General features: G+C 30.1%; 1 protein-coding gene across 1 annotated transcript; it reads left to right on the top strand.

The window, feature by feature from the left end:
- Positions 1-923: 923 nt before the first annotated feature.
- On the top strand, positions 924-13,455 carry LOC110722978 (UPF0481 protein At3g47200-like). Its single transcript, XM_021902249.1, has 5 exons — positions 924-1,118; positions 3,246-3,757; positions 3,935-4,171; positions 4,218-4,343; positions 12,740-13,455. Exons 2-5 carry the CDS (start codon positions 3,246-3,248, stop codon positions 13,320-13,322), a joined length of 1,458 nt encoding a protein of 485 aa, XP_021757941.1. The 5' UTR covers positions 924-1,118; the 3' UTR covers positions 13,323-13,455.
- Positions 13,456-26,087: the final 12,632 nt, after the last annotated feature.

Here is a 26,087-nt window from a genome sequence, read left to right as displayed (position 1 = left end):
AAATAATTCCTACAAGGACTACAACTACAAAGAATTAATTTAAACAAATAAACATATCTTCTTTTAAAAAATAAAATCTATAACTTCCATTTATACTAATTTTTTCGTAGACAGAAAAAAAATTAGGAGTTTAGTGGGATAGGTAGCTATTAGCCTATTAATACCTAAAAATGTATTTGTTGTGATTTTTTCCCCATTTTTGGTTCTTAATGCATTGATATACTCTTGTGTTGGTGGCTAGGTTGGATTATTATTATAAATATAGTGTACTCATGCTAATGTATGTGATATGTTATTTATAGAAAATAAAGTTAAACAAAGTGAAATGTTGTTAGGTACTGGAATCTCTTAAAAATAAAGAAATTAGTGGGATAAGTGGTTATTGTTATTGGTTAGAAAAAATACTCTTCCTATTGTCATATGATTTATGGATGAAATCTCTTGGACATAAGTGGACTCTCGGTCTCTTTATCACGGGCACATCTCAAGCCTGTATTTAACATGGTATTAGAGTCATCAGGGCCACCGTTAGGGACCTTAAATGGCTTGAGTAATGAGTACATGGTCCAACTTATCCTATTATTTCAAAGGGAAAGCTAGTGAAAAAATGCAGGCTAAGGAGCCTACTTCTCTTATTGTATGTCATATGATTATAAGATGAAATTCCCATAGACTTGTAAGGTGAATTCTCTCTCTCTTGATGAAAAATGCAACTCAGGCTATAGTTAACACATCATCTCTTAAGATTTTAAGATAAAGGGAATATATTAATAACTTGAATGGCTTACAGAAGTATTTCTAAACCTTCCAATTGTGGAAAAGAATACTATTTTATTCTTTAATTCATATCGCTACATTTACTTTATCATATTCTTATTTGCGTTGTTTGAACATTACTTTTGATTGTAAGTGTAAAACAATATTGTCAAGATGAAGCTGCAAGCAGTATAAAAAGAAAACCAGTCCAAGGCAAAGATTTACACATAAAACTTACTTCATATTTTTCATTCAAAGTTTATATTATTTATTTCACTTTCTACGGGGGTACCTTGCAAGGCGCGGTGTACGTCGTGCTCAATCCAATTGTTGCAACTTCTTTCAGTTCTTTGCGGTTTACCGTAAGTCCCTACATTTGCTTTTCATATAGCTTAGATATGGAGTATTTTAATGTGTTGTCTTCCTTTTTATTAAGAAATTAATATGAACGTAAGATAAGCTTTCAATTTCATATGCTTTGATTCACTTTTTAGTTTTTTCCCCATAATATACTCCCTATAATTGAAAGAGCTTAGAATCGCTCTAATATCTCCCTTATATTGATCCTGTTTTCTTTATCAGGTATTAATTTAACTTAATTACTAAAATTATTTTAGTTGAACTGTTGAAATTATAAATAGATGAGAGGGGAGATTATAATACTACCTTTACATTAATTTGTATTTAATTTATTAGGAAAGATAATATTTGGGAATATTGTGAATAGATATTTTAGGAGATCTTGTGTTTATCTTGGGAATATTTTGGCCTTGCCCTCCAAGTTCCCTATGCTATATATTATTGTACATGGCTATTGAGATTGATATGAAATACAGAGAGAAATATTCATTATATTTTATCATGGTATCAAGAGCTTAGGTTTGATCCGATTTTTTTTCACATGTCATTTTCATAATTTACGAGTGAAAGGAGGGTGAGAGTTCACTGCAAATTTAAATATATATTTTTTTTTCTTCCCGAGAGAATTTGTGACAACCGATGACAGGGGGTGATGGTGGTAAGACGATCAAGGTGGACCTAACATACCTTCTTACTATATAATCGTACTATATAGCCAATATAGGCATATAGCAAGTTAGCAACATATGTGTATATAGAGCAAAACTAAGCAAAAAGTTAGGAACATATAGGCATGATCCCATGATCATTAATCCAGTACTACTTTTTTACTCTACTTATACAAACTTATAACTTAGGATAACATATTCCTTTACATTAGGAGTTAACTAACCACTAATAATTTAAAGCAAATATTCCAACACATAGTACCCTTAATAATTTAAGGCATGCTCTCAATGAAGTTAAATTATTTTCATGGATTAAAAATTATTTTCATCAATTCATTATTATTTAATTTATTATTGTTCTTTAAAGTATTTATTTAACTAAATCGATATTTTAAAAAAAAAAAATCTAACTTTCTTTTGTTGAAGTAACTATTTTACTAATTCAATTATATTTTTATTAAATACTCTACATGTTTCATAATTTTCTTGTTTTGATTGTGTACATTATCAATGCATTACTTTATTAGTTGCATATTAGTAAAAAATACGACAATTAAATATTGATAAGTTGTTCGTTTTAAACGAATTAAGTAAAACCCAATATAGTTACATTATGCAGCAATACATAAGACTTTCTTATCTTATTATAAATAATAATAAGCTTTTAAATGGAAAGCAATAAAGGAAGGGCGGACTATTATTTTTTAATGGGGAAAAAAATATGGCCTAAGTCCCACCAATTTTTATTTATTTATTTATTTTTATTTTTTTGAAAAAAAATCAACCCCCAAACTCAAAACACTTTACTTAAAATTTCCAGTTGATGAGGTAAATTGAATTTGATCAAAGATTGAAAGGTATAAAAACGATTTACAAAAGTATGGTTATTTTAAAACTTATTTACACTTTTGCGTCGGAATAAAACTTAGTTACGAGATTACTGTCCACGTAGGCTCGGATAAGTTTTTATTTTATTTTTTTTATTTTTCAAAGTAAAACCGCTACCTCAAGTAGCGGTTTATGTACTAAAACCGCTACTTGAGGTAGCGGTTTTACCATTCATAGATTGATTAAATGTCTCTTTACTTAGAGTACTAATGACAAACCGCTACCTCAAGTAGCGGTTTTGGACTATAACCGCTACTTAAGGTAGCGGTTTGTCACTAAAGAAAAAAAATTACCCCAAATGTATCTCCAAGCCTACGTGGACTATATTTTCGTAAATAAGTTTCATTCCAATGCAAAACCGTAAATAAGTTTCTTAAAAGCTATATTTTTGTAAATCAAAACTACGAGTATAAGGTGAAGCATATGTTATCATTTCTATGCTTCGAATGTTTGAGATTTGAAAAGTCTACTACATGTAGTGATTACGTTCAATACTTATTGATAAGTACAGTGCTTTGGAGTGAAATTGTTTGAATAAACTAGACCTATACTTACATTATACATTTAATACAGATGGAAAACAACACTCTACAAAATGAAATTATAACAGAGCAAGATGAAAACAACGGGGTGCTAACTTCAATGCGTAACAAGGTGGTATCGTTCAATGCTTCCATTAACAATTGTTGCATTTATAAAGTGCCTGAGCTTATGTTGAAGGGGTATGAATATTTTTATCAGCCTTTAGTGATGTCAATTGGTCCTATATACTATAAGGATGCAAAACTAGCACTCATGCAAGAGGTTAAATGGATTTACTTGAATAGCTTCCTTCAACATCCCGAAAATGCTAATCGAAACTTGAATACTTATGTTGATTATGTAAGGGGTAAGGAAGAGGAAATCCGCAAATGTTATCAGCAAGAATTTAAGCTCTCTAACGACGAGTTTGTTGAAATGGTAGTGCTTGATGCTACATTCCTGGTCTACTGTTTGTTGAGCTCAGTTTTGGTCGGGTTTGATGAACCTTTAGTTGTCTTTCACTGCCAAGCATTTAGAAGACGCAGGAGTGACATTTGTGGCAGGTGAAACTGACAATCCACTTGATGTTACATTTGCTAATGGGAAACTCGCGATTTCGAAATTAAAAATATATGATGAAACTCAAACTCACCTGCGGAACTTGGTTTATTTTGAACAGTGCCATTATTTGAAAGATACTTACTTCATTGATTATATTTTCTTCCTTGATGAATTGATAGACAATTAGACACCGTAGAAGACGTGCAAGTGTTAGTTAGAAACAAGATTTTCATCAATTCTCTGGGGAGTGATGAAGATGTTGTAAATCTTTTCAACAATATTGGCAAAAATGTAATTTCATCACACAAGGTTTACTCCAATGTCAGCAATGATCTGAATTGCTACGCTTCAAAACGTCGGAATCAATGGATGGCTATTTTGAGGAGCAAATACTTCAATCATCCATGGGCAATTATGTCAGTGATCGCTGCAATCATAATTTTTGTGCTTACTCTTTTACAGACTATTGCAGCTTTCATCTACAACTAGTCCAACTGCCATTGCTGAATGTTTTGAAGATTCTTGCCGATGTTGCCATGTCAGCTACTGCAATAAAATCACAGACTTGAACATATTCACCGTGTTGAGGTTTTTTTTTTTTTTTTTTTTTTCAAGATGCAACCTTTGATATTAGATCATAATTGTAACTTAATGTTGTATTTTGTTGTTGGTATTAATCCATAAACGCAATGCTTTATGCCTTCAATTCGGACTTTCGGAAATTAGTGACATATGATATGGTTTACGTAATTTTTTTATACTAACATGTTTTAGACATACCAAGTTGCTATCTTTATTTTTGAGACACAATATCTAAAGAAGTTCTAATTGGAGTTTTACATAATTTTAGTGGTGAGGAAGGTGGCACTGCTGGTGGAGCATAGGAAAAAAAAAATAAGTTAAAAAAAAAAAAAAAAAAAACTTTTAAAAGCCATATGAGTGACACGTGGGTGGTCAATGGTGGAGAGGTGAGTCAATGATAAAAAGTTAACATATGGTCTTTGCAATATTTTTTTTATTGTAATAGATTATTCCGTACAACTTTTTTTTTAATAAGATAATTTATTACAAAATCTAAATTATACTCCGTATTAGTTTAGGTAGTTTCTTTCAGAAAAGAAAAAAAAAAAAAAGACTTAGGTAGTTTCTAACACAAAAATTCCTAAATTACTTATATAAATTTTTGGTGCAATAGTAATTATATTACTCCTTAATACATTTATTATATTTGTATAAACGGAATATGAACATTAAGTACGGGTAATACGTATGAAAAACATTATGGGTAATACCCTAAACCCCTCTTGAATTGACTTACTTCTTCCGTTTCATACTAATTGTTAAAAAAAATAAAAAATAAAACAACTCAATTTTAAATCACCTAAAATGTATATTTTGTACATGTCTATATTATTATCTATCGTTTTCAAAAACATTAAATTTTTTCCACCAAATTGCCCAAGCCCCTCCTATATGACATCATTGTGAACCCCACTAGCTAATGGTTTTTTTCGACTTTTATCAAGAAGTATTGGGTGTCACAAATATGTAGTATATGTATCACATAATCAAAATAAAAAGTTGAAGGTTTTGTACTAGTTTGTACCCATGTTGTGGACAAATTATTTAACTACTCCCTTTGTCCCTAAATTATAGTCCTCATATAAAATTAACTCCATTCTTCGTTGGAGGATTGGCAAAGGTTAAGAACTATGCGGTTTCTTGAGCAGAGATTTAATTCTCTTGGAAAATCAGTTTCCCTTTGTCATACTCAAAAATCAGCATCAATATCTAAAACTGTTATATTTCGACAAAACTCCTTTTTTATTGGTGTATACCATTGAATAATATATATATAGTGTTTTAATACTAGTCTTAATCCTGTTAGGAAACCTAGTACGATAAGAATACAAACTATATCACAAATATGTACAAATATATCCTAGCTCTGCGACAAATATTATAATAATCCTATAATATCTATCAAAAACCATTCGGAACGTAGGTTTCCTTTAAGGATGCTACTCATTATTACATGGCCGATAATTAAGATATGATCTTTGGAGATGGCATTGATTGATTGATGTCAAAACTAGAATACTTTTATTGAGAGAACGAATGAAAAGTTTGCTCTTTATGCATGTTAGTAATATGATCCATAATCCTACATCTATCAATAGTTTAGCCAAGTATCTCCAAAGTCTGTGAAATTCGTGATTTTATTTACCAGCTCTGAACATATTTGGTTTTGATGTTTATTATTTAATTTTCATTCATAGGAAGCAATTGGAAAGAGTTTGTTGATATGGTATGCGGACGAGTAAGAAAAAAATGAAAAAAAAAAAAAAAAAGAATTAAAAGGTGGGTGAGTTTAATTAAAAAAAATAAAAAATCTATATATATATATATGTATAGTCATCGGACGACTATGGTCGACAACAATAAGAGATTAAATCATCAAGTCTAGTCATCAAATTATTAAGTCTTGTTTGGTTAAATTAATTTGTTCAAACGCTTTTTTTTTTTTTTTTTTTTGTTTTCTTTTATAAAATTGAATAATAATATCTTTCAAATTATAAATATTCATCTTCAACCTATATCATCTAAAACCTTCATGTTCAACCTACAACATTCATTCTTCTGGTTCAAATTAATTAAATTTTTATATTTAGTTTAATTTCATAAATTATAATCAATTTATTTATTGGTATCATTGTTTAAAAAATTGCTTATTATAATATGATTTTGTGTTAACATTTGATTAATCATATGATTTCAAGATTAATACAACATTGTTGAATGTTAAGAATTAATTTTCTGTTTTTATATTATTTATTTGATGATTTAAGAATTAATTTCTGGATTAATCGTATTACTTTGTGTTTAACTTTGATTACTCGTATGAAATCATGAATATTATCCGCCATTGTTGAACGTTCGAGCTATGACATGATTTTAGGTTGAAGACAAATAAAAATAAAAAATAAAACAAGATATTTTTTTAAAAAAAAAAACATAAATCAAGATATATAACCTGAAAGATGTGTTTCCATAATTTTAGCTACGACGTATTTTTTTTTTTTTTTTTTGTATAAACTGGCTATTTCTGTAGGATTTTTTTTTTTTTAATTTTTTTTTTTTGAAAGGAGTAGGCGTGATTTGGGGATATGAGGGAGGAATCTTTTCCATAGATAAAATCTTTCCCTATATTTTAATTATTTCAATTATGTAAATAAATAAAAATAAAATCTTAATATGAGGGAAGAATCTTTTCCATAGATAAAATATCATCCTACAAAGTATGTTAAATAAATTTTATTTAATAGTTTTATCAACAATAAATAGTTTTCATTAGCAATTCTTAGTTTTTATACATTGGTGATGGCGTACAGCGGTACAGGTACAAGTATTGACATACCTTTTTTTTTTGTAGTATGGATAGTTATAAGTTTATAACTTTATAAGAATATTCTTTCCCAGTAATAAAAATAATCTTTCTTGTTAAGATTATAATAATGTATAATAGATGAAGCCCGTGCGATACACGGTATGTTTGAATTTTTAAAAATAATATTTTTACATATATATTTATGTGCTAAAAATTGTTAAATGTTTAGATAAAATTCCTGATATTAAAAGATAATATATTATATTTAATTAATTTAAACTGGATTATCTCATTCACCAATTTTACTTACGTGTTAAATTATTTAATTCTAAAAAAAATTAATAATCTCATATTTAATTGGCTACCACTAAAATTTATTATCCTATGCGGCGCGCTGAAAAAATTAAATTCTACGTGACTCCCCTTTATTTATTTATATATATATATATATATATATATATATATATATATATATATATATATATATATATATATATATATATATAATAGTTAAATAACTTATCTTTTCCTAAATTTAATTGATTTACTTCAAAAAAAATATTTCTTTTCCTAAGTATAGTTGTTTCAATTAATAACATTCTTATTTTTTTATCCAAACATAAAAATTTTACTACATTTTATATTATTTATTTATCGATATACTATGATCAACTTTCTATTTATTATTTATTTTATCAAAGTTGAATATGGATTTATACGAAAAACTTTAGCATAAGAAGACTAAAAGTTATCACATACATCATACATGTGATCTATTTATGTTCATTTCAATGTAAATTGAATTGTCATACTAATATAAACGTTATGCAATGAAAAGGAAAGGAAAGGCAACATTACAATTCACAATATTATAAACTAATGTTTATAGTATATCTTGTGGTATATTCAATCTTTATAGTATTATTGCAGTCAAAGTATCCGAGAGTAGGGCTGGCAAACCCTGACCCGACACGAAAACCCGACCCGAACCCGACCCGAAGTTACTGAGAGAGACCCGAACCCGACTTGAACCGAACCCGAACAACCCGAATTCGACCCGATTTGACCCAAATTTCATATTTCGTAATAATATTGAGTTTTACACTATTTTTAATAGTTTCTAAGCATAACCCAAAATCGACCCGAAATCTGACCCGAACCCGACCTGCTGACCCGAATTGCCACCCCTATCCGAGAGTATGTACCTAAATTCAATCTTTATATTCAATCTTTTGTTCAATAAAATTATATATTTAAGTTTTTACCTAAATTAATGTATCTATGAATATTTCACCAAATTTATTTTAGATATCATGTTAAATATATGAATAATAACAATAATGTAATTAGGAATTAGGATGTCCCAAACGATCACAGTGTAGCCCCAAATAAAATAATAATAAAAAAAAGGTATGCTTTTAATGCATAAATATTCAAATTAGGTTGTTCGAATAAGTATTATATAGATCCATGAAGATATTTGAATGTTTATACAATCAAATTAGGCAATCTCAGTTAAGTATTATAGAGTCCCAATATAGTTTATATGTGATGGTTATTACAATCAAATTACTAAATTAGGTAGTCCCAATAAGTATTACAAAGTCTTAATTTGAAGATTATACAATCAAATTAGGTAGACCCAATTAATTATTGTAGAATCCCAATAAAAAATATTTAAAAGTTATTACAATCAAATTAGGTAAACCCAGTTAAGTATTGTAGAATCCCAATAAAAAATATTTAAAAGTTATTACAATCAAATTAGGTAGACCCAGATAAGTATTGTATAATCCCAATAAAAAAATATTTAAAAGTTATTGCAATCAAATTAATTAGGATATTTTATTTCTTTATTACAAAGGGAATTAAGCAAAATTGGTAAGATATAAAAATGAACATAAGAAAATGAAAAGTTACCCATAAGCAGAATTGGTAAATTAAAATGGAACATATGAAAATTATCAAAAGTTAGCCATAAGCTATCAAAAGTTACCCATAGTGTGTAAAACTATATAAACCATCTCTCTAAAAAGGTTGTATATTCCAGCGGTGTGTCAGTGTGTGCGAGAGATGTACAGTTCAAAATCTTTTAAATGATCGTAGCTTTGATGAAGGAATCCGTAATTTGATTCAATTTTATGTATTTGATAATTTAGGGCCTGTTCACATTTACTAAACTGAACTAAACTAAACTGAACTGATTGGAGCTGAACTGAATTGAACTGAACTGATTGGAACTGAACTGAACTGAACTGAGCTGAAATGAATATATTATGAGAGAAGGAAATTAGGAGCTGAACTGAACTAACTGAACTGATTGGAGCTGAACTGAACTGAGCTGAAATGAATATTTTATGAGAGAAGGAAATTAGGAGCTGAACTGAAGTGATTGGAGCTGAACTGAACTGAACTGATTGGAGCTGAACTGAACTGAACTGAAATTAAGTAAATGTGAACAGGCCCTTAGATTTCAATTGTAGATGCCGGATGACTTTTTATTAATGAATTGATTTGTTTATATATATATTATTTCATCATACCCTAACACAATGAGAATGTCCAATCATATTATTTGACACTCCAAACCAAAAACAAGGTTGATGCATGATAACTGTATAAAGTCTTTACTGTTAATTTAAATTTTGGGTACGTCCAAAATTAAATAAAGGATATCTAAAATCAAAATTTATGTATGCTATGGGTTATGTGTTTTATTCTACGTATGCTTAATCCGTTGCAAACAATATGAATAATAGAAATTGTTAGGATTCTCATCGTGTGTATGAATTTCGAAAATTATTCTTCGATTATAGGCAAACTAATCTATAGTCTTTTATATTGGGACTAACTAGTAGATGTTTTGGACCACCTAGTTGTGTTTTTTGTTACGCACTACGTACATTTGAGTATATATTTTAGCAAATTCAATTCCTAATTAAATCAAGATAATTAAGAGGGTTGCTAAACAAAAATCGTTATGTGATAGGCAATGTATTGGCCAAGCTAAGCAACTCTTCTTAGCTTTTAAATACGGTCTTTCTAGTTTAATAGGGTAGTTTTTCGCAAAATTCAAAGTTTAAAAGGTAGTTTTTCACAAAATATCCTTAAATATACTAATGCATAAGAAACTTTCTAGATTACATATAAAAATATTCTGAAAAAAGGATGCGTACAATATTTTTATATGCTACGTATGTTTCTACATACAAGTTTATTGCTTATAGTCAACTCTAATAAGGGTTGTATATGCATGTCATTACCCTAAATATAATAAGAATAAAATATTACTGAGCGAAGTAATTAAGTCAACACCTTTTTTTTTTTTTTTTTTTTTTTTTTTGAGGGAAGTCAACACTCTAATTATATTGCCGCATTAATGCAAACAAGTACTACAACTTAAATATATTAATAAAAAAATTTAAGTAAGCTTTAATTATGTCCTTTTAAATACGGAGTTAGAAGGAAGAATTCATCTCATTATAACTTTGTCATCAATTATTAGCTAGTGATTCCTCCTACATTGCTACTTTATCTCTTTCTCTTACTTGTATTAGTTTGCTCTGTGGTACGTGCAACTCTTGAGCTCCTGATATTATCTGGTACGTTTATTATTTCTCTTTCATTTTATATCATTTATTTGCCTACTCTTAAATCTTGATTGCTATCTTTACGTACTATAAGATTTAGTAATACTTTGATTGAATGTAAATAAATCATTACTACTTCGTTCATTTTCTACCCCTTCTTTAGAATTCCCATATATACGTATAATCATGCCAATCATACACTACTTGTTAACTTCCATTCTTATTTAATTGCTTGCGATGTTAGAGTTTTCACACTTGCTAATGTACATTCTATACTACTCGAGTACTCGTATATTACTATTCGAGGCGGCTACAGCTTTACAATTAGCCCTAAGTCCCCGCAATTGTTTTTCATATAATTTAAATATTAAGTATTTTAATATGTTGCCTTAATTTTTATTATGACATTATTATGAATAATGTAAAACAAGCTTTCAATTTTACTAAGCTTTATTTTTTTAGTTTATTTGTCTCATTTAGTTTTCCTTATACATAATATACATACTCTTGTAATATTGACCCAAGTAACCCCTAAGTAACCCATAAGCGGCCCCTATAACACTGACGAAGTAACCGCTAGATAGCTGAACGAGTAACCCCCATAACACTAACGAAGTAACCCTCTTAATGGATGGCCACATATAAGACTTTGTGGATTGAAGGAGAATCGCAATGATATCCCTTACATTGGTCTCGCTTTCTAAATCTGGTATTTATTTAACTTAATTACTTAAATTATTTTCGTTAAGCTTAAATTATTTTACAGTCTTTTTATTATATGAGTTTTATACAGTTATTGAATTTTTAACGGTTAAAATTATTTTTACTTAACTTAATAGTTTTATTTTTGAAGAATAAATTGACTTGTTTTCACTAAAATTAATTTATCTTTATATAAATAGAAAATTTAAGGTGATGTAAACAAGGCTTGTTTTCATCACTAATAAATGAAGTTAAATTATTTTTACACATGAAAAATATTTTCATTGATTTGTTATTATTGTTCTCTGAAGTTATTGAGTTAACACAATTTTTAACCAAATTAAATTCATTTATGTCAAAATAACCATTGTTACGAATTTAAATATTTTTAGTAACTATTCCCTCTATTTTATAATGTTATTTCATTTTGACGGTGTACATTTGTGAATGCATTTTTTTAACCATCAATAACTTAATTAATTGAATTTTAATATAATAAAAAATATATATATATAGTTTACATTAATAAAATACATATTAAAATGAATCAAGTAAAATTCAATGTGATTACATTATGTTTTTTTATATATTGAGAGTATTATAGAAGATTTTTTTTTAATAAAATAATAAATAATGATAAGATTTTAAAAGAAAAGAAAAAAAAAACGAAAGGAGTATATTGTGGAAAAAGGATATGGCCTTGTCTATTTACCAAAATTTTCTTACGGAGTAAGTACTTAAAATATTACCTAAAGAGGTTACGCATCGATCGATGTAATTAATATTACTTTTAATTTTCTACTTATAGGAGTTATAGCTAGCTTATTCAACGCCCTGAGGCGTTAGTTAACTTTTACCTAACATATTGAGAAAATAATTTGAAAACATTAGACATACTAACATTCTACAATTAATACAGATGGAAAACAACACAATACAAATTGAAATAACAGCGCAAGATGAAAACAACGGGGTGCTAATTTCAATGCATAAGGAGTTGGACTCCTTGAATATTTCCTTTAACCAGAATTGGTGCATTTATAAAGTTCCTGAATATATGTTGAAGGGGCATGAATATTTTTATCAGCCTTTAGCGATGTCAATTGGTCCCGTATTCTATAAAGATCCAAAACTAGAACCCATGCAAAAGGTTAAATGGATTTACTTGAATAGCTTCCTTCAACATCCCAAGAATGCTTGTCAAAGCTTGAATCCTTACATTGAATATGTAAGGGGTAAGGAAGATGAAATCCGCAAATGTTATGAGCAAGAAACTGGTTATAATAGGCATCATTATGTAATAGGCTGCGTAAGCGTCATCTCAAGGCAGAAACTGGTTATTATTCTATTCGTCATCTTTGTTACACTGCCAAGCAACTAAAAGATGCAGGAGTCACATTTGTGGCAGGTGAAACTGATAATCCACTTGATATAACATTTGATAACGGAAAACTCACGATTTCGAAATTAATAATACAAGATTCCACAGAATCTTACCTACGGAACTTGGTTTATTTTGAACAGTGCCATTATCACCGAGATTCTTACTTCATTGATTATATTATCTTCCTTGATCAATTGATAGACACCGTGGAAGACGTGCAAGTGTTGGTTAAAAATAAAATTTTTCGTAATCAACTCGGAAGTGATGAAGATGTTGTAAAGCTTTTCAACAATATTGGCAAAAATGTGATTGGTTCAAACAAGGTTTACTCCAATGTCAGCAATGCTCTGAATTGCTACGCTTCAAAACGTCGGCATCGATGGATGGCTATTTTGAGGAGCAAGTACTTCAATCATCCTTGGGTAATTTTGTCAGTGATTGCTGCATTCATGCTTTTTGTGCTTACTCTTTTACAGACTATTGCAACTTACCTCTACAAGTAGTCCAACTGCCAATGCTGAATGTTTTCCATATTGTTGCCGATGTTGCCATTTCAGCTACTGCAATGAAATCATAGGCTTGAATCATATTCACGGAGTTGAGGGTTTTTTTTTTTTTTTTTTTTTTTTTTTTTTTTTTTTTTTTTTGGTGTGTGTGTGTTTTATTTCTTTTCAAGATGCAACCTAGCTAGCTACTTTATGTAAATTTGATATTAGATCGTAATTGTAATAACTTAATGTTGTATTTTTGTTGTTGGTAATATAATAATACATTAATGCAATGTTATATGCGTTAAATTCCGAGATAAGTGACATAAGATATTATTTACCCTAATTTTTATTATACTACTTCCTCCGTTTCTTTTTAGTTGACACGTTTCTTTAGTCACGTTTGCCAATGCACTTATTCAATCATTAATATCTTTAATTATCGATAAGCAAAAATTATAAAAAGTTGATATTTTGAAAGTATATAACGTGACGAATCTAACAAGATCCCACATGACTATATTTTTCATTACGTATAAAGCACAATATACGGTCAAAAGAAGGTGGATGAATAGTGCTAAATTCAAAACGTGTCAACTAAAAAGAAACGGAGGTAGTAATATTTTTACTCATACCAAGTTTGATCATTAATACATTATTGGGATTTTTTTAGCAATAACAATCTACTATTGTTGTTGTTTTACAAACTATCACCTACAACATTTTTTTTATACTTGTATATATTATTATCTATAGTTTCAAAAACATTAAATTTTTCCACCAAATTGCCCATGCCCTTCCTATATGACATCATTATGGACCCTACTAACAATTTGTATCCAGAAGTTTGTTCATGTGTCATGCACATGTAGTATATCATCACATTTTCACATTATCAAAACAAAGAGTTTAAGGTTTTGTACTTGTGCTGTAAACGACTTATTTATTAAAATTAAACTTTAATTATAAAATTTATTACAGTGGGTGTAGGACTACAGGATGCACGTACTGCATAAATTTATATTAAATTATTAGAGTTGTTAATTAATTGATAAGTAGTAATCCATCCGTCCCTAAATTACATTCCTCCTTTCTATTTTTATTATTCCAAAATTACATTCCTCCTTTCTATTTTTGGTAACTTTTTTTTAGTAAATCAATTCTTTTTTTCTGTTTTATATTTAATGCTTTCTCACTCATCCTTACCTAATCTCACTCATAATCCTTGTGCCAAATTACAATGAATATGATTGGTTAAAAATTTTCAATTAAGAGCATGTGATTGGTCCTTTTTTTTTGCAAAGGATTGATGACATGTCATGAGTAATAACTAATCTATCTTTGTAATTCCCATTGCATTATCTAATTATTGTTATTTGTCTTATTCATCCCTCCTTAATTCCCGTGTAAATTTCCAAACATGAATGTAATTTAGGGACGGAGGGAGTACATAACTAAAAGATTTTAAACATTATTTACAAGTGATATGATTCACCCATCCCATAGACCATAACAAAAATGTACTACCTCCGCTTTTTATTACTCGCAACAAAGTACAAGTTTGCGGAGGCCGAGGCAAAAGATTGAAAGGGTGATTATTGAAAAATAAGGGTATATGCTTAACTATTAATCCTACCCAAAAAAAAATTTAACCTTAATTAAATTAAATAACCCACCACCATGACACCACCAGGCATCACCGCAACCAGCGAGCATCACCGGAACAACACACCACCACCACCCAGCATCACAGGGACCACCTACCACCACCCATCATCACCGACGCACCAACACCACCATCACCACTGACGCACCAACACCACCATCACCCTGACGCACCACCATCCACGAACCGAGCACCACCACCAACCCTTGAACCCACAGGAAAACCCACGAAAACACAAAAACCCTTGAACCCACCACCACTACCACCACCAGCGAAACCCACAAAACGCACAGATCTGGAAATCCCACAAAACCCCAAAAATCCTTGAACCCACCACCACCAATCAAAACTCAAAACCTTCAATCGAACCCAGAACCCTAATCAAACCCACAACTGAAACTAAAACCAAACCCACCAACGAAATCGAAATCAAAACCTTACCCTCAATCAAACCCACGAAACCACCACCGCACCCATGAACCTAACAACCACGAACAAACCTTCGATGAACCCACAAACCATTCTCTATCATCAATTAAAGCTTTAATTGTGCAAATTTTATCCATCAAAACTCTTCAAATCTCTAGATCTAGAGTTTTGATGGTTAAATTTGACAAAAAAAAACCTTCGAATTTGGGTTTCATAGCCAAATAAGGAAACAAAAGGCAAAGGAAGAGAGAGAAAACAAAGGCGGCGATGTAGGTGGTGGTTTCCGTTGAAGTTGGTGGTGGTGGTGGTCGGTGGTAGTGGCGGTGGTGATGGTGGTTGTGGTCGGTGGTAGTGGTGGTGGTGATGGTGGTGGTGTCCATTGAAGGTGGTGATTATGAAAGAAGATGTTGGATGTAGATGGAGGGGAATGAATTAGGATGAATATGTTGATAAGGTGAAATTAATTAACCTTAGAGATTAAGGTAATAATTAAGAACAAATTTATAATTTAATTAGGATGTTTATAAAAAAAAGTAAGGGTGAAATTGTCATTTTATGGTCAAAAACTTACTAAAAAAAGGAAAGAAAGTAAGTTGTTGCGAGTAATGTGAAGTTTCCAAAAATGGAATTTGTTGCGAGTAATAAGAAGCGGAGGTAGTACTTCATTTTTTTAACTCATTCAACTTTACATACTTGTACTCTTATACGTGTATCCCCTATTTTTAGTATTTTGTATATTTGTTATATACTCTCTCCGTTTCAAAGTAATGTTTCTGTTAGAATTTTTCAATGTCAAAAATTAAATATTTGACAAAAATGTTGGAAACATCCAAATATGACATAAAACTTTTATAGATCCCATAAAAATTTACCCATACGTGCGGCCATGGCCATTTGATTAGGATTGGGCTGCTTAAAATTTTGAAACCCAAAAGGCCCACGTCACCAAAGCACAGCAAGCCCAATTTGTAGCCATGCACGTGCTTATAAGAGTTTTCAGAAACTACATAGCTCAAATTTTCCTCCAAAAATCTCTAATATGCTTCGCGTCAAAATCATACTCAACGAGATCTTCAATTCTTCACATTCATTTCTTAGTTTATCACGACTATCTTATTAAGCGTGATTACAAGTACCTATTCCCTTTAAACATACATAAAATGTGTGATCAAGCAATAAAAATAAATATCAAGCAACATAATAATCAAAATAAAAACAATAAAAATATAATCATAACAATCATAATTAAAAATAATCAATAATAATAATTATAACAATTATAATCATAAAGAATAAAGAATAATCATAATAATAATCAAAACAATAATCATCATAATAACAATCATATTAATAATAATAATAATAATCATGTTAAAGCATAGCAAGATCCTAGGCATGATACTAACAAGATTAATAACAAACCCTAGCATGTCACTAAGCAATAAAAATCAAATCTTTAACCCTAACATGATACTAACAATCATAAATATTAGGAAGAACATAGGAAGCATCATACTTTTAATCATACTTGATATTAAAGTTACCCTAGACATGATACTAGGAATCGAAATAACAATCTAAACATGATTTCTACATAATAATATCAATAAAAAAAACCATTAAAATACTTACTTTGATGCCTCGTACCTCTTTCTAATAACAAAATACACGAGTTAGTAACTTCAAGGAAAATAATAAACAAAGCAATTAAATTAAATAATTCAAAGAGAGATTTGGGACGAAACCCTCAAAAATTAAACCTTTCACGTCTAGAGCGAAGGCAACTTCGAATATGGCTAGGTGTTTCTAGATCTAATGAATGCGGAATTTTTATATTTGAGAAAAGCTAGTTTAGAAAGAGAGAGAGAGAGAGAGTTATCAAGAGAATCTTGATGAGAGTTGGTGAGAATTGGTTGTAGGTCAATGAAAACGGAGTTTTTACGACGTTATTTATAAAGAAAAATCAGCCAAAAAGATAAAATATCAAAACAGAGTCCGGCGCACATGAAACAAGGTTGGCGCCAACGCTGGCTATTGGCGCCAGACGCTGACCCTGGCGCCAGGCGCCAAGCGTACCGCCAGGCGCTACAGCTGGCATTTGGCGCTGACCTGGAAATTCACGCGTTTTCCTAAAATCAGATAAAAATTGCCGTACAGGAGGATAAAATCGTATTTCCCTCAAAAATGCTCTTTGATTTTAATTAAAACTCTGAAAAGTCAACAAAAGTCAATTTATCAATGCTAATTGAATTAGGAATGAAAAGAACCTTCTAGAAGAATCTAGAAGACTAAAACCATTCCTAATTGCATTAGGAATGATAAATCTATATTAGGTCCTCCCCTAAATCATTGGGCCGCATATAAGGCTCAAAACGGGCCCAGTTTAGTAAATTGGTCATAACTTCCTCAACATTCATCGGAATTGGGCTTATAATATATCGTTGGAAAGCTCTTGTCAAGCCCCATCCAACTACACTACTATCGGACCCATATCATGGACCAACCAAACTGGATTGGCTGTTTTCTTAAAAATAAGTTTTCAAAAACAGAAAGAAGAGAAAAGAAATTAAAACTATTCGCAACACTAGACTTTCCACACTTTCACTTCATTCAATTATGATTCGACGTGAAAGGTACTCATCCCTGGGTTTGGTTTTGGGGAGACACAAATGGGTGTTTACACACATGTTAAGAGTTAATTAGCAAAAAAAATAAAAAAAATCAGTAAACCCCCTTCCCTTCCCTGGCCACCCCAGCCACACTGTCCACCGGAACCCCAGCCCCAGCCCCATCGCCCACCAGGAAACTAACAGCCTTCATCCCGCCGGTCAACCGCCCTATTCCACACATGCTACAACCACAAATAACAACAACAAACACTAGCAGCTCAGCCTAAACAACCGCCCATCCCGCAAACACCAAACAACCACCATCATCACCAGCCTAAACCATCAGCCGCAACACCCATCTCTACCTCAACACCAATTTACCACCTGCAATTAGCAATTCAATACCTAATTTAATCAATTTCAGCCTCCAATAGCATCAACAACTTCGAATTATGCTCATGAAGACAACACTTGAATTCGTTTTCACCTAAAACCATAGATTTACAGCAGCAAGGTAAATCGGAGACAATGCTTGAACCCATTGTTGTGGAAGGTGTTGCGGTGTTTGAGGAGTTGGAGTTGGGATATGATAGTTGCTGCGGCGACGACAATTGGGTTATTGCGGAGAACTCAAAGGAGGTTTAATTTCGATCGAGCTGAGTGGCGAAAGTATGATGTTAGATTGGCGGAGTCGGAAAAAAGTTGATGTTGCAGCAATGGTTTCCGACGCGAGGGGAGGTTTCAGGGGGGGTCTAGTGTTTTCGGGGTGTGTGCATAGGTTTTCTGGTGGCGGAGGGCAGGGCGGTGGATGAAGTTGGGGCTTCGGTGGGAGGCTGGGTGATTTTTGTTTTTTTTTCCTTTTGTTTTTTTTATAAATTTTTAATTTTTTAGCGTCAATGACAAGTTGACACATGTAATGTAACCTGGTAATAGAGGTCGTTGACTTTAGTTGACCGGTTTGGGATTGAAGAAAGAAAACAACTCCCAAAGTTGGGATTATTCTTTTTTTTTTTTTAAGTTGAGATTATTAAAAAAAAAAGTGGAGCAAAGTTGGGATTATTATTTACAATTTTTCATGTTAATAGAATTGAGATCATGTGAGAACCAAGGTGAATAATAGGAACTAGGAACTAATCTCAGCCATTGATCGCACTCCATCTAATGGCTCATATTGCACCCGCTCTCATTAATGGCATTCTCGTAATTTTGCTGTTTTCAAACTTTTTCCAGTTTTTTTTTAACTTTTAAGACAATTTCATTTACTTTAAGACTGATTTCATTTACTTTTACTAAATTTTCATTTACTTTTGAGAAATAAAACTGGAAACTACTTCATAAAGTTAAAATATTACAAAAATGCCATTAATGACACGGGAAGCATGTGAGCCATCCGATTAACATGATCTAAGGGTCTAAATTAGTTCCTAGTTCTTATTTTAGTGTTGGTTCTCATTATAACTTGGTCCAATATATATATATATATATATATATATATATATATATATATATATATATATATATATATATATATATATATATATATATATATATATATATATATATATATATATATATATATATATATATATTCTACTTGACGATTTAATAATAAAAAATAAAAAAAAAAAACAAATATAATATACCTTTTGCATGCTGCATTAAAAATCTTACCCACAAATTTTAATTTGTAGAATAAAAAAAATAACCACAAGAGCAACTTCTAGTAACATTTTGTGAGGGAATATATTTAACTTGAATTGATTAAAAAAGTATATATTGAAATCTTCCTATTGTGGAAAAGAATACTCTTTTACGACGTACTATTTGCCCTTGTCTTTACTTTGCTAAAGAACATTACTTTCCATTGTGTGAAACAATACTGTCAGGCTGAAGATAGAAAGTTGTATAAAAAGAAAACCAGTCCAATGCAAAGAACTACGTACACATTATAATAGTATTAAAATTACTTAATGTATTTTTCATTCTAATTTTATTATAATTACACATTTTATTTCGCTGTCGTCTTCGGGCTACTTTGCGAGGGGCGGTGTTCAATCCAATTGTTGTAGCAATTCAATTTGTCGTATGTAAGTCCTCACAGTCGTTTTTCATATTATTTGTAGTATTGTATGTTGAGTTAATAATTTTAAGATGTTCAATGTTGTCTTACTTTTCACTTCTTATATTAATGACTTGCATTTTTTTGGTGCCATGATAAGTTAACAACTAGAATATTTATATTTGTACAATGTGTGTTTTAAATATAAGGAAAATTTATAAATTACCACCCATAAAGGGGTCCTATTTTGGAATTACCACCCATTAAAAGTTTTATTTTAAATAACCACCCGTTAAATTAAAAAACATTTCAGATTACCACCTTTTATGAAATTCTGGTGGAAAAATCCGGTTGAGGACCCCACCTTATTAACTTCCTTCCTTTTTTTTTTCATTTCCCTCGACCTAACCTTCTGATTGAAACATTAAACTCAAAAAAACATCTTCTCTCATAAATTTCTTCAATTAATTCATCCAAAAGCATCAATCTTTTCCCTTTTTCTTCCTTTAATTCTCTGTCAACTTTGCAACTACCCCTTAAGGGTTGAATCAGAACCCTAACCTTTTTTTTTTCTGCAAGAAATCACCATTTGACAGGAGCTTCACCTATATTACAAGTGAGAGTAAGAATCCACTCGATATCAAATTTACAAAGAATAATGGGGTGTTACTAATTCCCAAAATTAGGTTCGATGTTGATGCTGGATGTGTCTTATTTAATGTCCTATATTACAACCGATGCTCCGGATTTGATACTGGTTACAAGCTGAATGATTATATCTACTTCCTTGCGACATTGATAAACACCATAGAAGACGCTGAAATTTTGGTACAAAGTAATATACTCATTGATGTGGGTCGAAACAAAGAATTTGTTGATTACCTCAACAAAGTCTATCCACTTTACACCCCTTGGAATTATTACAAGGATGTTCAAAGAGAATTGTTGGAATACGCTAGCATCCCCTGTAATAATTGGAAGGCTGTTTTGAAAAGGGATTATTTCCAACATCCATGGGCTATAATATCTGTGATTTTTGCATTCATAATGTTTATTCTTACTCTGCTACAGACTATTTCTGGTTTCATCAATTAAGTTATTGCACGTAGGTGTATATAATTCAACTTCACATATAGACCTACTCTTATACGACTAATACTAGGACTTCTCCGTTTTCCGGGTTTTTTTTTTTTTTTTTTTTTTTGCAGTTGTTTATTTCACTTTTTATGTACTAGCTTTGACTTTTTTACTAAAATATGAAAATCTAAATGTTTTCATGTATTTGGTTTTTTTTTTAACACATATGTTATGTGTTGTTTACTTGTTTAATTAATCGAAAGGCAAGTTTCTATAATATAAGCTTTTATATTTTGTTTACTAATATACTTTCTCTGTACCAAAACTATGTTTTAACAATATTATCAAAAAACTAAAATATTTACTCGTCAAAAAAAATATATATTGGACAAATATATTGGGGAAATGGGAACATGACATAAAACTTTATAGATCATGAAATTTTCTTTGTGGAGGCGGATGTACCATGTTTGGTACATCCATATTTTTGATAAACGGCGGAATGAACATATAATTGTTTTGTAAAGAACATATAGCTATTTTACAAAGAGCATTTATGTTTTTTTTTTTTGTACATCTAAAGAACATCCACAATATTAATAAAGAACATGATAATATTATGTAATGAACATTATTTATATCCACCCACCATAATCTAAAAACAAAATTTGAAGAACATTTCACAATAAACAATGAATTTTATGTCATAAATAAAAATACATTATACTCACAATCAAGTAACACGGAGAAAATAATATTATTTAACAGTGTTTTTATTTACTTTTTTTTAAAAAAAAAATAGTGTCATTCATGTTCTTTGTTATTAATAGTTTTTTGTTTTTTTTATGTCTTATGTTCTTTTATCACGTTCATTACATTTTAACAATATGTTATTTTTACTTTAGATATATGTTCTTTACAATTGTATACCATGTTCTTTTCACTTTAATTAAATATTATTTTCACTTTAACTAAATGTTCTTTTAAATTTTTATATAATATTCTTTCCGCTTTTTTTTTTTTTGAACGGATGTACATGTACTGTGCGCATGGTACATCCGCCTCCATGAATCACTTATTGTATAGATCACATAAATTACCCATACATGGGAGCTGAGCCATGTCCATTTGATTAGCATTGCAACAATTTATTTACTTTTGCACAATAATCTAATATCATATCACTATAATATAAAGGTGACCTCGCAGCCAAGTCACAAGACAACGACACTTGACACTCTAATTTTTCGCCAAGTGCACGCAACGTAGGCAACAAATAGGTATTATTGTGACACATATGATGATAAAATTAGCAGTTTTGAATAGATTTTTTAAGATAAAAATGTTGTATAGAGTTTTATTATCAATATAATTCTATTTAATCTTAATTTTTAATAAATATCATACAACTCGATTTTATTTCTATCATAAAATTCGTTTCAAAAAATTCTTTAAAATGAGATTCATTTATAATATAATTAATTTAGTTAAAAATATACTAGAGAATTAGTAAAAATGATTTTGGTTTTGTAAAAATAATTTCATTTCATTAAAAATAATTTAAGTTCAATAACAATAACTTCAAGTCAACAATAACATACATATCTATTTATAAACAAAACTACAAAAAGTACACTATTATATTTAAACAAACATTTAAAAAAAATCGGATGTATAATAAAATATTGTACATCCATGATAAAGTTATCTCAAAATGATCAAAAGCTACCCTAATATAAATAAAAGTATTTATCCTATATTGATAAAAGTTACTCGAAAAGTCTAAAAGATACTCTTAATTCAATAAAAGTTATCTCGATGTATAGTAGCACTAATACTGTACATCGGATGTATACAAAATTTTTTATTCTATAAATAATCGATAAGATATCGTATATTTAATTTAAATATCCTTCTTTATCAGAAATCAAAAAATTTTATCAAAAAATTTTATCAACAAGAGCATCGCCCGGGCACAAAACTAGTATATAAATAAAGCACTTCGTATGTATTTTTCAAGATCATTCGGTGCGCCACATAAGCAAAGGTACATTTTTGACCAACTAAAAATTAGATTTCTGTTTTACTTTAGAATTAAAAAATTCACTTATCACCTAAACAAAAGCGACGAATAAGATTTAAGCACATAGGTAAAACCAACTAAGAGTGATTTAGTATTTAATTTATTTAAAAAACAAAAAATTATCTTTTTTAAAAAAAATAATAAATAAATAAAAAAAACCTTTAGATATATTACACGCCTCAAACAAAAGAACAAAACTGTACTCTAAATCTCAAATTACGGCCAATTTTGACGAGTTATGTGCGCAGTAGACAGGCACATTAGCGAAGGAAATTGGCACGTCAGCACGCTTGTGCTTGCATGGTTTAGCCCGTTTTGATTTCTTTATTTATCCTAACCTCCTAGCTTTATCATAAAAACTCCTTGGCTTTGTTGTTTCACGAGTCATTACTTAAGAATTTATTTGTCATTGTAATTCAAGATTTGGTATTTTCTTATTCTCTTTAATTTCTTTAAATATTAATTATATTTTCTGTAATTATTGTTCTTGTTAATATGTGTAAGTAATTCCCAAATTCTAGATTAAGGTAGAATCCTAGTCATGATTGATGTTTAATTTATTCATTTTAAATTCTCAATAAATTTTTATGTGTTCATTCTTAATTGATAGTGCATGCTTATTATGTTAATACGAGTATTAGATTAGGGATTATGAGTATTGTTATTATTCTTTTGTTTTGATCACATTAAGGTACCTTTGGTGTTATTAGGCCATACCTTTTCTTGTGAACATGTAATAGATAAAATGAAGTAGGAATTTGTTGTATTGATTATTGTTGAAGTATAAAGGTTTTGATGATGAGGAACTTAAACTAAAAGCAAACTCATCTAATAAAGATTCTCTAGTGTGTGATTAGTCAAGGTACAGAATAATCTTGGTGGTTGAAGAACCATCTGAATCTAAGAAGACATGAAGAAGATCTTTATTGAAAAAGTTAAACAAATCAGAGGAAGAGTTCTCTAGCAAGAACTAAGTTCCCTAACAGGATCGTTCCCTAACAGGAACTTGAAGACTAGTAGTTAAGTTCTTTGGTGGAACTTATGCTTGGAGCCCAAGTAATTCATCTGATCAGAGTACGGCGCAGCAATAATTGTTAAAGTTTTATTCTTAGAAATTATTGTTAATATGGTAAGTAGGTTAGTGCACGAAATTTATTAGAAACGTGATAAGTTTGCTTGGTAAATAAATAAAATATAGAAAATAATAAAAGATAGATTTTAGGAAAAGATTTTCTAAAAAGATTATTTTTCTCTAAAGTCGGTTTATTAAGAAAGATAAGTTTTCTTAATAAATATCTTTTATACTTATTTTTCGAAAAAGATTTCATTCCACCTGATTTACTAAAACCGTGGTTAATAAAGATAAGTCAAGTTAACATATTTATCTTTTTAGAAAACCTACATTCTATACAAGTATTACTTGTATAAATAGTAGAGAGCAAAATGATTTGGGTTTTTGGTGAGTTTATGCGTGGAGAAATCACAGTGCTTTAAACGAGTAAGTTTACCAAGCTTTTAACTTATCATATTAGTTTCGGATTTCGTGCATTGCTTACCTATTATAATAGGCGTCTTATATTTATATTGGTTGGGTTATTTGGGTGATTTTATAGTTTGTGTAATATACAGTTTTGTGTAAGCTTCTTGGTGAGGCTGTGAGTTTTGTACTGGGGTGGTACGAGTGTTTTGTACTTTGGTAGTACGAGTAGTACTTTGGTGGTACGAGTGAATCTAAGTGTGGTGCTTAGATTGGGTAGGATAGGGTCCTATCAAGTAACAAGTCCAGTGAGGAACTTGTGAAATAAAGGTCTGTGTCTAATAGGTTGTAACTTGGTGTTTGCCCTATTATAGTGAAGTGTTTTGTGTTTGAAATCCCTAAGGTAGGGTCGAGGTTTTTACTTCCAGTTGGGCCCTGGAAGGTTTCCTCGTAAAATTTGTGTGTATGCTTAAGTTCCTATACGCATTGTTTATTTATCCGCAAAAAGTAGTCATTAGGAACTATATACAATTCACCCCCCTCTTGTATTAATCATCTCAACTAACAATTATCCTAACAATGATACTTAATTCTAGATGTTTTGATTTTTTGATTTTTTTTTTTTTTTGCTTTATTTTTTAATATCAACCCTATATTTGATTGACTCAAATAGTTATAATCCATCCCAATATTACTACGAACCTTAATTTTGTGATTTGGGATCCAAAACAAACGAAATCGGACCATGAACAGCCTAAATTTCAGTCTACGTACATAAAATATCTTCCCAGCTAGCAGTCTACCCAAAATATCTTCCCATAATTGAACAATTGCTATAAACCACGAGTGCCTTTGTTCTTCATTCTCCGTACTTGAAGACTTTTCGGACCTTGCTAGGCCTCCAAGTAATTTGATATTTCAAATTAATTTGATGTGACATTCCTCGGATTTGAAGGTTTTTGTTAGCCTTATCCCTTCATCACTCTCAACTCACAATTATCACTCAAAGTTTATCCCTTCTTCACTCTCAACTCCCAAACGAATATCACTCAAACCTTATCCCTTCACTCACAACTTACAAAATTACAAATCTACATTATTATTATTGCTAATTATGATAACAAGATTTTTTTTTTTTTGAAGCAAAACAAGATTTATTAATAATGATATCAATTGAAATGGAATGGAATTGAAATTAAATGACTTAGCTTAGGCAACACTTGAAATTTAAATGTATTTAATAATGACACTTAAAATCCTTAATTATGTGCAAATAATTTCAAATTTTTAATTGAATTTAATAAAAAAAAATAGCATTTTTGAGGGAAAATTTCTCACAAATAAAATTAGTAATCCCTCCTTATTTTATTTTGTGTTACT

This window comes from Chenopodium quinoa, unplaced genomic scaffold (assembly GCF_001683475.1).
Source record: "Chenopodium quinoa cultivar QQ74 unplaced genomic scaffold, ASM168347v1, whole genome shotgun sequence".
Taxonomy (NCBI): domain Eukaryota; kingdom Viridiplantae; phylum Streptophyta; class Magnoliopsida; order Caryophyllales; family Amaranthaceae; genus Chenopodium; species Chenopodium quinoa.
The sequence above is the reverse complement of the archived record's forward strand: the minus strand, read 5'-3'. Positions and strand labels throughout refer to the sequence as shown.